Source organism: Malaclemys terrapin, chromosome 1 (genome assembly GCF_027887155.1).
Source record: "Malaclemys terrapin pileata isolate rMalTer1 chromosome 1, rMalTer1.hap1, whole genome shotgun sequence".
NCBI lineage: Eukaryota > Metazoa > Chordata > Testudines > Emydidae > Malaclemys > Malaclemys terrapin.
The window spans coordinates 166,581,381-166,598,142 of record NC_071505.1 but is presented as its reverse complement, the minus strand read 5'-3'; the positions used below and the strand labels follow the sequence as shown (position 1 = coordinate 166,598,142).

Here is a 16,762-nt window from a genome sequence, read left to right as displayed (position 1 = left end):
AGGAGTCACCATTTGAAGAACTTCTCTTGCTTGGGCTTTTGCTCCTGTTTCAGGAAACAAGCAGAGATTCCATGGTGGATGTTTCCTGACTCACCACAGGCACCTGATAGGAAAAATGATGGAGCAGGATGACGACGATACAGACAAGGAAGACTCAAACTGGCTGATGCTACTCATTACTCTTCGTATAGCTGCTGATGACCCCTACGTAGATGGGTGCTTGTGGAGTAGGGCCACAAGTACAGACTGGTGGGATCACTTAGTTATGTGGATCTGGGATGACCAGCAGTGGATCCAGAACTTTCATATGAAGAAAGCTACATTTCTGGAGCATTGTGTAAGCAGCTTGCCCCAACCCTCCAGCCTCACTACACACACATGATTGTCATGATTTTTGTTATGGATAACATGACTGCTAATGTAGTGGTGTGGGAACTGTGCATTTACATTATTGATATACATAGATTTCTTAATAATTTCTTTTAGATTCAGCTTGCCTTTTGTGCCTTACCATGTGTTTATCTTTATTATTCAAAATACCTATTATAAGGTATGACACAGTGATGGCAATAATTTTTTAAAATAAAATAAAAGCCTTTATTTGTATTATAAAATTAACAATATTGAAGTATTTCCAGGCAGGCCAGCTACCATTAGAATATTGAAACAACAATAATAAACCAATACCACAACCAGTAATAAAACAAAGTGCACGCAACACTGAACAATGCAAACAATGCCGTCAAAAAAATCCTCCAATTGTGTGTCCCCCCTGGCAAGTTTTCTTCCTCCTTTCTTGTGCATTTACCACTCACTTGCCATTGCTCCACGGGCATAGAGGCCTGCATGGAGGCGGACTGCAAGAGGGAGAAGGTCTGCATGGGGTGGAAGTATGCAGGGGTAGATTTGCCCAGTACAGCTGCTATTAAGTCCCAGTTGCATGGGCTAGCCAATCATGAAATTGTTCAAAGAGATCCTGGTATGCAGCACACGGTACCATGAAGGAGGCAAAGCCTCCTCATGGACCAGTTCCAGCACCAGTGTCACTTCATTAGCCTGATCCAGCAACTGCTGATTCCCCTCCAGTCCTATACTGGATTCAGGGGTCACAAGGTCACCATCCCAGCTGACCAGGGCATTGTGAAGTACTGTTGGCTCCATGCTCAGCACCGTATACAGCACCTTGACAAACTCCTTGTAAGTAAGGTAGGATGACAGAGGTGATGTTCTCATCCCTGGCTTCCTGGTGGTTGGTCTTGAGCCATTTAATCTAATCCCTGCACTGGTGACCAGCCCAGTGAATCCCCAACGCTGCCAGCTTCATGGTATTCATTCATGGTATTCTTCCTAAAAATCAAATTTTTGCTTGCCTCACTCCAGAGATTCACCAAAATCTGGCTGTGTTCCTGCAATCAGGAAGCAGCATGCTTGGCAAAGGACTTCTTCTGGTCAATGGCCATTGCAAACGCAGAAGGTTCACTGAGTTTGCAGTTCAGTGATCAGAATAAAATGGTAGGGTTAAATGTGCTGAGCAGTTGTATTTGAACAATGCGGGGTTGCTTCCATTCCCTAGGAGTTGAATGGCTACTCCTGGGATAGAGAGGACAAAGAACACCGGCCCATGGGATTGTGGGATAGCACTGGTGGACTCTCAGGACACAAGTCTGGGAGTCCTGGATCCAAGCTGCATCAACACTGCAAAATGATGCAGTTTGGACCCAGCAGGACCTGGACTCAAACCTACCCACCTCGCAGGGTCCTGGGGTCCAGGCCCCAGTCAGACAAAACTGTGTGTAGACAAAACGGGGTTTGGGCTCAAGCTGGAGTCTGAGCCTAGGCTTTCACTGCACTGTAGAGATATCTTAACAGTCTTATGGTCTAGTGGTTAAAAAACAAGGCTGGTCCCTGGAAGTCACAAATCCTATATACACCTCTGATAGCTGCCACTAACAAATGCAAAGCTTTTTCCTAGGGAAGAATGGGACATAAGCCATCAATTTCAGAAGAATTTAAACTATCACTTAAAAGAAAAGTTTCTAGTTTTTGTGATTGCAAAGATAACTTCCAAACGTGAACTGATGCAGTGTTGTCTTAATCTGCACACAGACAACTCCACTGCCTGTTGTACAACTGGTAGATTTCCAAAGTACTCGCAGTGTGATAGTACCAAGATTCTGATCAGTTTCACAACTGATACTCAGAATCCCACAGTGCATGAGAGGGACTAGCTACAACACTCTGGTAAAAATCTACCACCATTCCACTTCCCAGCAACAGTGAGTGGGGTTGTTCTTCCCACTTGGACACTGCCCCAAACTTCTCTGGGGGCAACCACTCTGATTCAGTTTCTGGCTATTAGATTTCTGGTAAATTTTTCAAACCCAACTCTACATTATTTTACAAATTAAATATTTTTTTCAACCAGATTTCATAGCAAGTATTGTACAAAGCCCTGTACCTACTCACATGCCAGTGAAAAGTTACAGCATTTTATCTGGTTTGCTCTCATTTAAGTAATAGGATAGTGAATGCTATGGAATAGCTAAAAGTTGAACATTTCAATCAACAACAAAAAAGGTGAGGTAATAGTACTTTACCAGATATGCCATGGTTTATCTTTGATGTTCTCTAAAGACAGTAACTGAGAGACTTTCACAGATGATACCGCATCCCTGAGGTCCATCTTGTTAGCAAAGAACAAGATAGGTATTCTACGGTGTTTGATATCTAAGCATAAACAAAAGCAAGGAATACCAGAATATTTGGTAATGCTTGTCATCATTTGCAAGTAATGAAACGTGAACAACAAAAAAGGATATACTGCTTACCTGTCATTGTGGTTCTTTGAAGGTTGTATCCTACCAAGACGCACACTGTTGGGTCACGTGGCCTCAGTCGCATGCTTTGGGAGTGCTCACAAATTTTCTGGTAAGTTTTGGAATCCCTCCCCAACTCAAATATCTTTATGGCTGTAGGTTTAGGTTGTTGGTGAAGAAGAGGAATATGTAGGAGTCAAATCATAGCTTCCAATCACCACATCTTCACTATTTAGTGAAGGACAGGGTGTATAAATAGCCACAAAATTGATTAAATTCAGAGTTCATACCCCTGCAACCATAACTGAATTAGGATAGATTGAGCTACCTTCAGGTATCCTGGAGGATACCAATTACTTTCTCTAAAGCCTACAAAAATAGAAAAAACATGTATTTGGTAATCGCTTACACCCCTCCTGTGCTTGAACAAAGGCCTCTTTTCCAATAGTTCTTCTCAGCTAGCAGCAGGAACCACAAGACTTGAGCAAGGAGCTCAGCGCACTGGCAATTAACTTTGTTCTTGGCATACTTACATACACCCAGGAAGAATATGGAGAAATGTCTTTATGCCACAGATGCAGACAAAGCAGTGAGAACACACTCAGCATCTATTAAAATGCTCAAGTCTGTCTGGCTAATATAGAATGTTAAAGAGTCATTGGAAGAAAACAAAGTCTACCAGTGCTCTAGCCTGTAACAAAAAATTGGGTAATAGCAAGTCTAGCTATGGGATACCTGTGTTGCTACTAAGGAAAAGGGTGGTGCATTAGGGGAGAAAATAAAGAAGACTACATCTGAATATATCATCCAAATCTTGATAGGAAGATGCTACTTTTTTTCCCATAACCATCAGAATTTGCAGTGAGCACTTCGGGTATAGCTTCTCCCTAAACTCCAAGGAATGGGAAGTAAGCACCACTAAAATATTAGAGTTTTTCAAATAAATGTATGCTTTAAAGGATTACTAACTCATTTCTCATTACATTAATTGTTTAAATTTGGAACCCACAGACCAGTCTCCTTTGCTGATAAGTAAGTTTCATAATTCTGAAGTGGCTTGTGGTGTTTTTTTTTTTTTTTTTTTTTTTTTTAAAAACAACTCTTCAGCCTTTCTTCATAATGGCTGGAAACTACATTCCTCCCTCCACAACTCCCACATTCAGAGATCAAGATGGCTCATCAAAAAGCAAACAGTAACTAAAACTGTCTGCCAGCTTTGGAGCTACTTTTTTTCCCCTCAGACAGCCTCTAGCAAATTAAAAATCTGAGAACATGCAACTTATGCTTAATTAAAGCAACTTTTAGGTTTCACACTTAAACAGTCAAGAAATGAAAAAGCTAAAGTTCCTACAGCAACATAAAGCTAGCTAAGCTAATCGTATTGCATTCTGTTGATACATTAAATATAGGAATAGGGATATCAGATGCATGCAAAGTGGCCAAATTAATGTTATTGTAGGAATCCTAACATTTTTATTTCCATCTTTTATTTCAACTGTGCAAAGCTAGTGTTATATTAACAGTTTACCACTCTTAATTTCTTGGGTTACTGTGGGGTTTGGTATTATTATTTTTAAAGACAATGGGGTTAAAGCCCATTTAAGATGCCAACATCATACACTGATAAGTGTACACTTACGTAAGAGTATTCACGTCTATCTAGAAGCATACCTGTGTGTTAACAATATTTTCTGCATGTACACAGTAGCCAGTTGTTAGTTTTTCATATAATTCATATCCATCTTTTTTTACCCAAAACTTGGTTATGGTTGTTCTTAATGGGAATTATTTTATATACCTCATTTAAAAAAAATCAGCCATTTTTAAATTGTGTGAAGAGAGGTTTTTTTTTTAAATGGAAAAAGTATTTTACTAACCTGCACAGAACAGAAATGTCTGAAAGTAGTTACCTCAGACTTTCATCTTTTGCAAGAGAACATGCAAAGAAAACATCTGCCCAAGAAGTGATTTTTTAGAAAGTTATGAACTTGTGAAACACTGGGGCTGAAACTGTTTTGCAACTTTTGCTTCCATTCTATAGTATCAGCTTTTTTTATATATCGCTACAAAGTTATACAGCTACAACATACCTATAAAAACACAGAAGAAATTCTCCTCTGCCGCCTTCAAATATCTGAACATTGTAGCTACTAGTTAAAGCCTGCTTCTCTGTTATAGTCGGAGGCCATGGTATCTTCCCTCTCTCCCCGATGCCTTGAATTTTATATAAGAGGTTTCTGAAATTTCTGAAAACTTGAAGATATCTTAGAAGCATGTTCTGGAGGTCAAGTAACCCAAGAGTGGATATCTATGCAAGATAACAACCTTTAGAGAGCATCAAGTATCCTAATTGCTGTAGAATAAAGACATAATAAAAATATAACTGAGAACAATTTTTAGTATGTGTTGTCCAATTATAGTAATTTATTTTTCTTTAAAAATGTTTTCATTTTCATAACACAGCCAGCTACTGTAATCTCAAGGCACACACCAATATGCATCTCTTAAAAATAAAGACATCACAATGAAACTGACTTTACCATCCTCTCCTTCCCAACCACTCCAGACAAAAGCCTAAGAGAAAGACATGGACTTATACCTTATCCTAAGATATGTAACCCTCTTCTAGCAAACCTTCAAGAGATATTGATTTTGAATTCTAGACACCTTTTAGGGGATCACCAGACAACGGTCTCCATTTAAATTTAGGGACATATTCTCAAGTGCACCAATTGATCTCAACTGCTGCAGTGGCACATGGGAAGAAGTGGTTTTGTTCCAAGTAACAGCCACAGTAAATATTACTAGCCTAATCTAGGTATTAACTGAATCAATCTGAAACTACTTTAATCAAGCATAGTCAAACCTAGAGGATAAGGTGATAAGTAACGGCCAACACTGATTTGTCAAGAGCAAATCATGCCATACCACCCTAATTTCCTTCTTTGACAGGATAACCAGCATAATGGCGAAGAGGGAGCAGTAGATAGGATATATCTGGACCCCAGTAAAGCTTTTGACACAGTCCTACAGGGCAGTCTCATAAGCAAACTAGATAAAGTTATTATAATGTGGGTGTGCAACTGATTGAAAGAGCATACTCAGTAGTTATAAATTATTTCCTGTCAAATTGAAAGGATGCATCAAATGGAGTTCAACAGGGATCTGGTCTTGGATCTGGAGTTATTCAGTATTTTCATTAATTATTTGGAGGACGGAATGGAGAATACACTTTTAAAATCTGTGGACAGCAAACTGGGAGGGGTTGCAAGCAGTCAGGAGGACAGGAGAAGAATTAAATTGTCTTAATAAATTGGAGAATTGGTGTAAAAAAAATCAACAAGATTAAATACAAAAGTACAAAGAACTTCACTTAGGAAAGCAAAATCAAAGCTCAAATACCCAAAATAGGGAATGACTAGCAAGGCAGCCGTACTGCAGAAAACACTGTGGATTATAGTGGGTCTGAAGTTCAATATGAGTTAGTGCAATGCTGTTGTGAAAAAAAGCAAATGCTATTCTGAGGCCTCAGCTGGAGTACAGTGTCCAGTTTTGGACACCACACTAAGAAAGATGTGAACACACTGGACAGAGTCCAGAGGAGAGCTACAGAAATAGTAAGAGATTTGGAAAACATGACCTATGAGGAAAAGTTGAAAGAATTGGGCACGTTTAGTCTAGAGAAGAGAAGGTTCAGGGGGAACATGATAATAGTCTCTCAATATGCAAAAGCTTGTTATAAAAAGGCTGGTGATCAATTGTTTTCCATGTCCATGGAGAGTACAGTAAGAAGTACTTATTTACAGCAAGGGAGTTTTAGGTTAGATATTAGTAAAAACTTTCTAACTACGAGATTAGTTAAGCACTGGAACAGGTTACTAGGGAGTTTGTAGAATACCCATACTCAGAGGTTTTCAACAACCTATTAGAGAAACACCACTGTCAAGGATGGTCTAGGTATACTTAATCCAGCCACAGCATGGGGAAAATGGATTCGATAACCTCTTGAGCTCCTTTCCAGCCCTACAGTTCTATGATGACTGCTAGAATGATTGCTACTACTCTTGCATACACCTTTGAATTATCAACCAATTCAGTAGTCCCATGAATATTCACAACAGCAAAACAAACAATTTTTATTACATTTGTTTTATGATGCTATAGACAGAAATTCAAGATATCCCTTTCCTGGGCCAATGGGAAAATGGTGCCCTGTAGAAGGTCACGAGCTTGATCCCTGGAAACAAGGTTACATTCATTTGTACAGTGAACTTGCTCTTTCTGCAGCCTTCAGTATTATGGGTCACTCTCCTCCTTGACATTCTGCTCTCTTGGCTGTTGTGGTACTGTCCTCCAACTACTCCCTCCAACTGTTCTTTCTGTCTCTCCTTTTCGTACCAGAGTCTGTCCTTGGGTCCTCTCCTCTTCACCAATCAGCTCTCATAGACCCAACTACAATTTTTATGCTAATCAACTCCTTAATCTTGTTGACCAAGCTGTACATATTTTGTTTTTACACCAATAATGCCCCCAGAATCACTTATCTTCATTAGTTTCCACAGTAACTTTGTTTCTGACCAAGAGATAGTGTGTAAACAACTTTTCCTTATGTTGTCAGAATCCTACCCTACAACTTTTCAGTGTGATAGATCCAGCAATCAACACCCCACTGAACTGCTAGAATATGCCAGACTGGGAACGAAAATTAGGCTATATAGCGGTTTTACTTTAAATTTCCTGCATAGGGTTTGTTCTCGTGATTAGTCAGAACATCCACATTATGCTGGTTTAAGTAAACTGGTTTAATTCCAATACCCCTGGGAACAAACATGGAACCCCCCCCAAAAAACTTATTTGAAAAAGTAACTTTAGAAATAATCATGAATCTTCCTCCTTATTTTGACAGTTGAAATTGTGGTATCATTTAGCTATCACTACTTCTGGCTGCAAAGTCATAAAAGAAGTTTCTAGTGTTTTTAACTTCTTCAGAGGCCAATACTGAGGTCTGGTACAGCACTAACCAAACAGCAAAAAGTTATATTGCAGTAATTCATGGTCTTAATGGAAATTTTTTCAGACATTGCAGATGAAAAACATGTTGTCTATGAACTCCAGGCTTTTAAATGACATGATTTACTGTCCCTCAAAGCAACTATTAACTTCTGTTCCACCTTGATTAAAAAAGGCCCAATCCAGCTCCTACTGAGGTCAGTAGGAATCTTATCAGGTTCTAAGTTTTGATGTTCTCCTCAAAAGAAGTAAATCTTGCCTTGTTATACAAATTCCATTTTACTTTTATTCTAGCTCCTAGCAGTGGCTAAAAAGGAGGGAAATTTACTTAAAATGCAGAATGTCTACAATAACAAGAGTTTCTATGTTTAAAACAATACAATATAATATGGAGATGGTAGGAAAATACAGTTTTCTCACCTGGATGATTCAGGAGGGTGTCAAGTTCTTCTTTGGCCACAACCATTCTTAATTTATCACTGCTATCAATGACAAAAATAATGGCCTGGCCTTCTCTGCATAATATAGAAAAGTAAAGAGGCAAATTTGTAAGCTCTCTCAGAAACTTTTACGAACAAAAGCCTTTCAAAATATTTTCTTTACTCCTCTCCCATGCAGAGCTGTCTAGCTATTTCTACAATCTCAGGGAAGATTTTTGCTAGAAACCTTTGAGTTGAGGCCAGTTTCTGAAATCTGGCCTTTTGGTTAACAACGTAACTTCTGCCAAAAAAAAATATCAATTTCACAGCCCATAAGGTTTGTTGTACACAGATCTTTCAAGAAAGCTCAATTCCTCTGCTGAAACACATGAACACCCAATGTGGCAATACTGGGTGCGGACATCGTTGGGCCAGCCAGTGTGAAAAGGGTTAAACCTCGTCAAAACGGTCTTGAAAAATTATATTCAAGTCATAGTTCTTTAGTTCCTTGACTAAAGAATCTTGTTAAGAGTCTACTCAGACAAGAACTTTGCTCATCTACAACCAGTTTAACAACTGTGTATATGCAGAGCCATTAAGCTCTGTCAAGGTCTGCATAGATGAATCAAATTAGAAGAGATACCAATGTTTAAACCAGTGGTTCTCAAACTTTTTTTTTCGTGGACCACTTGCAAATTGTTAAGGGTCTTGGCGGACCACTTAATGCTCTCTCCAAATGTTGTTTGTACCGTTAGCTAACTATTGTAAAGCGCTTTGAATAAAAGCGCTAAATAAAAAAACCTTAATTATTATTAAGGTTTTTTTGTTCTACAAATAAAAGCACACAACTCTCATTTTAATATCAGTAGTCTTACCTTTCTAATTGGATGGATGTGCCCTCTCTCCCCCACCACAGCAGCCACAGAGCTGAGGCTGGAAAGGAGGGGGATTTCTCCCCAGCAGCTGCAGCCCTGGAGCTGGGGAAAGTCGCCTCTTTCTCTGGCCGCTGCAGCCCTGCACGTCCCAAATTCCCCCCACCCCTTCTTCTCACCCCACTGCCCCCTCCCACCTATCCCTATGCCTGTACAGCTCCACTAATTAGTTGGATGGCCCTTCATTCTCTTATGTGCAGCCGCCCAGGCGCTCACCTTTGAGAGAACTATCCACGGACCACCTAAATGGAGCTTGCGGACCACTGTTGGTCCACAGACCACAGTTTGAGAACCTATGGTCTAAACACCGGTATCTTGAAGAATGCAGACACACTTTCAGTATGCATAGCTGATTCAACTAGCGACTTTGTAGACATAATATTGAGAGTTATTTTTGCTTTCTAATAAAGGGAAAATTGAAAATGTTTATAACAGTATATCAATGCATTTTCTGAACTGTATACAAGAAACCCCTATAAATATTTTTGTATTTTACTGAATTTTTTGTAATCTTTTTCTCTGCATTTTAATCTTCCTTGAAGGTGAGCTACCAGTATGCTTTACCCTCTCATCTCCACAATACAACCCAATCCTGCAATTCTTGATCACCTACCACTGCCATTGAAGAGAGTGGGAAAATTTGGCCAAGTTAAGATTGCATGACTAAGCCCATATTTATTGGTGTGTATTGCACAAAAAGTTAAATAAATTATAAGCAAATGCTTAATATTTGTTGTGAATGTTCCAGCATTATCTAAAACTACTAAAATAAAGTGTTATCAGGTTTGTACAATAGTACTATACTATGTAATATACTATACAATTCTAGCATATATTTACTTACAAAGAAACAAGATTCTCCTATGTCACACACACACATACAAAAAACCAGTAACAGGGACAATATTCAAGAGTCAAGATACCATATGCATCATTACATCAGATTTCAAGTTATGTACCCTTGAAGAGAGAGGTGTAAGCCAGATATGAAAAAAGTGCAAGTGTCAAGTAGTTGGAAGTACCTACTTATGTGCACAGGTTCTAGACCAGACCTATAGATTAACTTTGCAAGCACAGAAAAATGGCTGTCTTGCTTATCTTTACTAGTTTATTATATTGCTTTTCTGTATGCTACTTTTAACTGGAATTAAATCCCATATAGATAAAAGAACTGCAGTGGATAGGGAGGCTATTGATAGGAGAGTGCACTGTAGTGTCAGTGTTACTGCTAAGAAACTATACTCAAACTGTGGACATGATACAAATGAAACTACCCAGTTGCACACACACTGATTTTCTGCCACATAGGACATCACTGTATTAAAAACTGGCATTAAGGTGTTCCTCCTATCACACACTTTTACTGAAATTTTCAAAGCAGCTTCTGGGAATTTGGCATCCAAATCCCATCAAATTTGGCACCTAATAACCTTAGGCTGCTTTGAAAATCCCAGCCTTAATGCACATTTACAAAATAGCCATCTATCTGACAATTTCTCAAACTGCCAATTCATTTTTGTAGGAAAAGCCTCTATGTTGATCCCCAATTTAAAAAAAAAAAAAAAAGTAAGAGGAACAATAAAGCAAAGTTCATCAATTATCAATTACAGCAAAGTTTATCAATAATAAACACATCAACATTCAAGCATTCAAAATGGAGAATTCAGGTTACTTTTGTCTTGCTCACTATTGGCCTTCATATTCATATGTATGATAACAACTGAGAGTACTTTAGAAGCTAGAAATCACTAAAAAAAGAGTTTCAAATGTTAATATCAGCAAGAAATAAAATGGAAAAATCTAAAGATAGGGCATATGCCAAAAGAACAGCACAATTTTATTAGGTGCATTTATTTGATTTTTGCCACAACATATAGGATAAAAGGCATACAATTTGTTAGTATGGTACCCTGATAATTACATAGATGCCTCATTCTTTGAAGCTTTGCATTACAATTGTCAATAAAAACAGCAGTAAATCAGCATCTTTTAGGTTCATCCAGGCCTCATAAAGTGGATATGAATGTCAGGAAAACAGTAAGATATCCATCCTCTACCTTTGTGATTCCCCAACTTTTTTTTTTTTTTTTAAATGTGTTCAAATTTCTCCTTTTCTATGCTGCCCTCAGTGAACTGACAACCAGTCCCCATACGTATGCTTGCTACCAACTGTTCATAAATCTCCTTATTTTCTATCTCCACATGCTCTCTTATCCCATATTTTATTGTTCTAAGTGAGATGTGTTTTGAATTATTTATACTAACAATCCAGTATAAACCTGCAGCGAGTATTATGGATTAATCAGAAACACATAGCTACATCTAACACAAGCTTGATGTCTCAGTACAAGAATAGTTAATGAGACTAACATAACCATTATAAAGCACTGGATAATCCAAACCAATTAGTTTAGAAGTGGAATGCTGCTTAAACCTTTGTTTAAGAACAATATTCTTCCTAACAGTAGTAGCATAAGAACCACACTCCTTCATGACTCATCTAAATTGCTTATAAAGCCATCATTATAAATTTTAGGACTAATAATAATCAAAGAGGCTGTAAAACCACACTTTTAAATGTTCATGCATTATAAAACCAGATGAGACCATTATGATCATCTAGTCCAACCTCCCATATAATGAAGGCCATAGGCCTTCCATGAATTAATTCCTGTTTGAACTAGAGCATACCTTCTAGAAAAATAGCAAATCTTGATTTAAGTTTTCTGGTTATGGAGAATCCACCACAATGATTGAATGGTTAAATACCCTCACTTAAAAATGTGCACCTTATTTCCAGTCCGAATATGTCTAGCATCAACTCCCAGCTCTTAAAACTTGTTATACCTCTGTCTAGATTTTAAAAAAAATATTTAGCTACTATTAACAGCAATGTTTTAAAATTTAAAAAAAATTACTCACTTGTAGTAATGTTCCCACAGGTTTCTGTATCTGCCTTGACCTGACATGTCAAACACTGTGAAAGACAAACTGAAAAGGAAGAAAGAGTGAAGTACAGATCCCATAGAACAAAAAAATATTTTCCTCATTTTCATTTACCACTTTTAAATGGACAGTGAACTTAAAACATGGTAAATTAAAAAAAAAAAATCAAAATAAACTTCCGATATGACACCAAACCCCAGACCTTTCTGCCAGTTTTTGTGGTTGTACAATCATAATTTCCCATTAAAAAAAATGTTTTCTCTTCCCCCTTCTGCTTTGTGAAAGACACACACACACACACACACAAAAAACACACACCACACACACCAGGGAAAATAACTGACTACACAAAGTAGTGTCAAATACAAAATGTAAACAACCTGAAAAAATGGGGAGTGAAATGTTTTTTCTGTATGTCAATCATACAGTAACAAAGTAATAGTAGGTAAATAAAATTCAGATGGAAGTGTGATTTTTAAATTTCGTGGCATGCCTTAATATGCACAGATGGCTTTCATTGGCTTTAGTGGGCAGAACTATCCTTCAAGAAAGAATCCTTACAATGTAATATTTTAATTTGCTCAACACTTGAGTACTATTGGGTCTCCCCAAGCCGTTAAGCAGACAATGGTCTACTGTATCTTCAACATTTAACCCAAACATTAAGCACAATCCTAAATCCACTTATGAAAGAGTTACAAAACAACATTTTGATCAACTTCTGGAATCAAATAAGAAGCATCCATATAAATGAAATTAAACAAAATGTGGGCAAAGCTAGCCTTCTGACATTATTTGTATTTGTCTTCAGTTCAGTATGAGGGATTGTCTACAAAGGGAAACCAATCAGGTTCCTTAGAGCCCTTAAATGAGCCAGGTTTCTAACACCTCTAACCACCCTTTCCACCCTCTCAGCAGCAGGACACAGTAGCAGCAGCAGGAACCAGCTCCAGCAAGCCCCACACATGGCCAGCACAACAGGAAGCAGCAGGAGAGGGACCTCTGGTCACTTTTTACTTCTTGAAAATTTAGAAATAGAAATGAAGATTTTCTAAAAGGTGAAAGTGAAGCTGTAAGTAATCTCCCAGCCCCTCAGCACAGGAACCACCCCCATGAACAAGCAGGGCCGCCCAGAGGATTCAGGGGGCGTGGGGCAAAACAATCTCGGGGACCCTTCCATTAACAAAAGTTGCAATACTACAGAATACTATATTCTCGTGGGGGCCCTTGCGGGGCCCAGGGCCTGGGGCAAATTGCTGCACTTGCCCCCCGCCCCCCGGGTGGCCCTGTGAACAAGGTTCTCCTCTCTTACAAAGAAGGATCCCTGAGCCCCAGCCTTGCTTCTTCACCTTCACAACTACCTGCTGGTCAGAAGGCCACTATATAACTAACCATCTCCCTCCCAAAGCAAGTAAGAGCAACAGGGGGTGTCATAACACTGATATCCATTTTCTGGACATATACTATCTGATCACATTGATGTTTTCTCTTGCGGGGCTCAAGCCTACCTAGTAACGATAGTGACAGTGGCAAGGTTTCCATTGATGGTATGCCACCACGCTTCCAGCACACCCAACACTACTCCAGGAACACATTGCTCAAGCTCCTCCCCTTCCAAGGACTCAAGCAGGTTGCTGCACCAAAAAGATATACAACAGATCTGCCTTTCCTCTAGCACCTAGCAAACAAGACAACTGTTCCTTAACTTGGACCATTCCGTGACACAATCCACTTCACTTATCATTGTTCAAATTGGGAAAAACAGCCTGTAGAGAGGTCCAGACTCACCCCTGCGGCGCTTCCTGCTGGTCATCCGGGGAATTAGCTCACCAGCCCCTAGAGCGCCCTCTGCAGGCCGGTGATCCACCTTGTCCTCTTCTGGCGCCCGTGTCCCTCCCATGACCCCGGTGCCCCTTGCCCTGGGTGCTGCCCCCTGGCAATACCCACACACACGCTAGGTCTCCCCTCTCAGGGGAACCCCCACCCACTAACCCCACCTCACCTCAGGATAAAGCCACTGCCAGTCCCCAACTAGCCCCCACTCTCTGGGGCAGACTGCAGTATAGGCCACTCATCATCGGCAAGGTTGGGTTTGGACCTGCTGCCTTGGCCTAGCCCTGGGCTGCCCTCTGCAACCTCCAGTACCCCTTAGCCTTCTCCTAGGCCGCAGCCTGGGGCTTTCCAGGCTGGAGCTCCCCAGCTCCTCAGCCTTTCCCCAGCCCTGCTCCACTACAGGTATCCTGTGTCTAGCCCCCAGCAGCCAGGCCCTTCTGTCCCTGAAGGCAGAGAAAGACACTGTTGGGCTCCTGGCTCCCAACCTCTTTATACCAGCCATCTGGGCTCTGATTAGAGTGTGGCCCAGCTGCAGCCACTTCCCCCAATCAGCCAGGGTTTTACCTTGCCCCGCCCCAGCCCTCTGCAAGGCTTTTCCAACCCCTCAGGGCAGGAGCGGGCATCCACCCCGCTACACAGCCCAAGAAAACAGAAAAGCAGATATAAGAAACCAGATTTCAGACATCTATCACCCATACACTGCACAGGATCATTATCTAGGAATAGGTCAAAAGCAGACAGCACAAAACACACAAACTAAAATTGATGCTGATTAATGCAAGATCTGCCATTAGCAAAAAATCGAAACAATACGTGACTGTGCGAGCGATGAAGCACCTGAAAAAGGCTGCATCACTGAGACCTAGCTGGATGACACCAGGAGCCCTGTGCTAGTCCACTCCATTCCTCCAGGATAATCAGTACATCACAGAACAAGACAAGAAGGCAGGCAGCACTGTATTAATCTTCTCTGCAAACCTCAAATGCAACAGAGGTCCCTCAAAAAAGACAACTTCAAATTCATACACCTGTACTAGAAACCAGAGCCAAAGCTAACAGATTTTATACTAGTTTACAGGCCACCACAGACTCAAGGATTCATAAAGGTGCTCAGATACCTTGTTGGCAATGGTGGTGAAATACCCACAGACCACTCATCATTTGACATCAATAAAATCAACAAGGTTACAAGGCAAAAGCCCAAAAACTCATCTCCTCACTTGCCTTCCTAGGAGTTTCACAGGTCATCTCAGATCTAACCCAAGCGGCTGGTTTACTCTGGACCTGAGCTGGAGCCTATATGTCAAGACAGAAGTCATCACAACCTAGCCACTGTCTTGGATGGGCCATGGCCTCATTAAAGCAGTGGTCAGGGATCTTCCAGCTCGCAGGCAACATGATAGACCAGTAATCCTGATTTGACCACAAAGACACTCATCATTGTATACTATTCTCCATCATTGATGTGCTGGCCCCAAACAGCCCCTTCCTACTAATCGCCCACATGGATCTGATTGGTTTTCTGACACCGTGTGCTGGATGAAGAGAGGGATGGAAACTCAAGTACAAAAATCGTGGAAAATAAAGGCTGATACACACGGGACCAAACATAAATTCCTCAAAACCAATGTCAGGCTGTATTACAGGCCAAGAGAACCTTCCAATCAGCCTCCAATGAAGCTGCCACATCCAGCCCAAGTTGCTATCCAGGGTGGCAAACTGCTTTACCAACTTTGAGTGCCTACAACCTGCACCAGTATTGAGCATCAAGTGCTGCAAAGTACTGTCATCTTACTTTCCTGAAAAATTCATTTGGGAAGTCTTCTTAAACAGCATGGATCCACTCCACCTGCACTCCCACAGTTCAGTACATTTGCTCATCAAGAAGTTCTGGACACCCAAAAAGAGTCAACCCAAGACTTGAGAATCCAACCCATGCCCCTCTTGCCTTGGTGCCACTAGCATCTGGTGCCGCTCCTGTCCTGACCAAAATAGCCAACACATCATTCAGAGAAGGAATTTTCCCTTCTCCCTTCAAACATGTAATAGTCCAATCAACACTGGTTCCAGAAAACCACCCAATCTCAAACCTCATATTCCTAAACACGTTCACATAAGCTACCGAAGGCCAAGCTCATCTAACTGAACTGAATACTCTACACCTGGCACAATCTGGATTCAGGCCAGGTAATGGAACTGAAACAGCTTTAGTGCCATTGATGGACGAGCTCTTCTTGCCAACAGATAGAGGGCAGACATCCATTCTTCTCCGCATGGACTTCTCTGCAGCATTTGATACTGTTGACCATGAGATACTGCCATCTCATTTGAGAGAAGTGGCAGGCTTACAGAGTAATGCACTAAAATGGTTTGGGTGCATCCGTCCAGGAAGGACTCAAAAAGTATTTATGGGAAACTACAGCTGCACCACTAGACCTTTCACTTGTGGAGTCCCACAAGGAATAATTCTCTCTCCAGGCCTTTCCAACATCTACATGCAGCCGCTAGGTGAACTGACCAGATGACAGACTGAAGTGTCAGTAATATACACATCACTTACGACCACACTGTCACCGTGCCTCAGTGGGTCACAGTTGAGAATGCCAGATTCAGGACAGACTACTGAGAAATAGGGCAGACTCACCGCACACCTGTGGTTATTCTATTATTAGATTATACCAAGCCAATTACAAAAGTAAACTTCTGTCTCACTACGTTGGTTAACAAGAAGTCAAAATGCAGTCTTCTTAGGCATTCCAGCCAGACACTGGACTCTATGATGAGCGATTACGGAAAACCAATTTTA

The 16,762-nt window shown here is 40.5% G+C and overlaps 1 protein-coding gene across 3 annotated transcripts in view; it reads right to left on the bottom strand.

Annotated features, from left to right (window-relative positions):
* Window positions 1–16,762, bottom strand: part of ARL6 (ADP ribosylation factor like GTPase 6) — a 43,329-nt gene that overhangs the window by 10,984 nt on the left and 15,583 nt on the right. For all 3 annotated transcript variants that reach the window (XM_054046173.1, XM_054046166.1, XM_054046182.1), the window contains exons 4-6: window positions 12,100–12,168; window positions 8,247–8,341; window positions 2,598–2,727 (exon numbers count right to left, since the gene is read on the bottom strand). In XM_054046173.1, coding sequence (XP_053902148.1) covers window positions 2,598–2,727; window positions 8,247–8,341; window positions 12,100–12,168 — 294 coding nt within the window. The remainder of the gene's footprint in view (window positions 1–2,597; window positions 2,728–8,246; window positions 8,342–12,099; window positions 12,169–16,762) is intronic.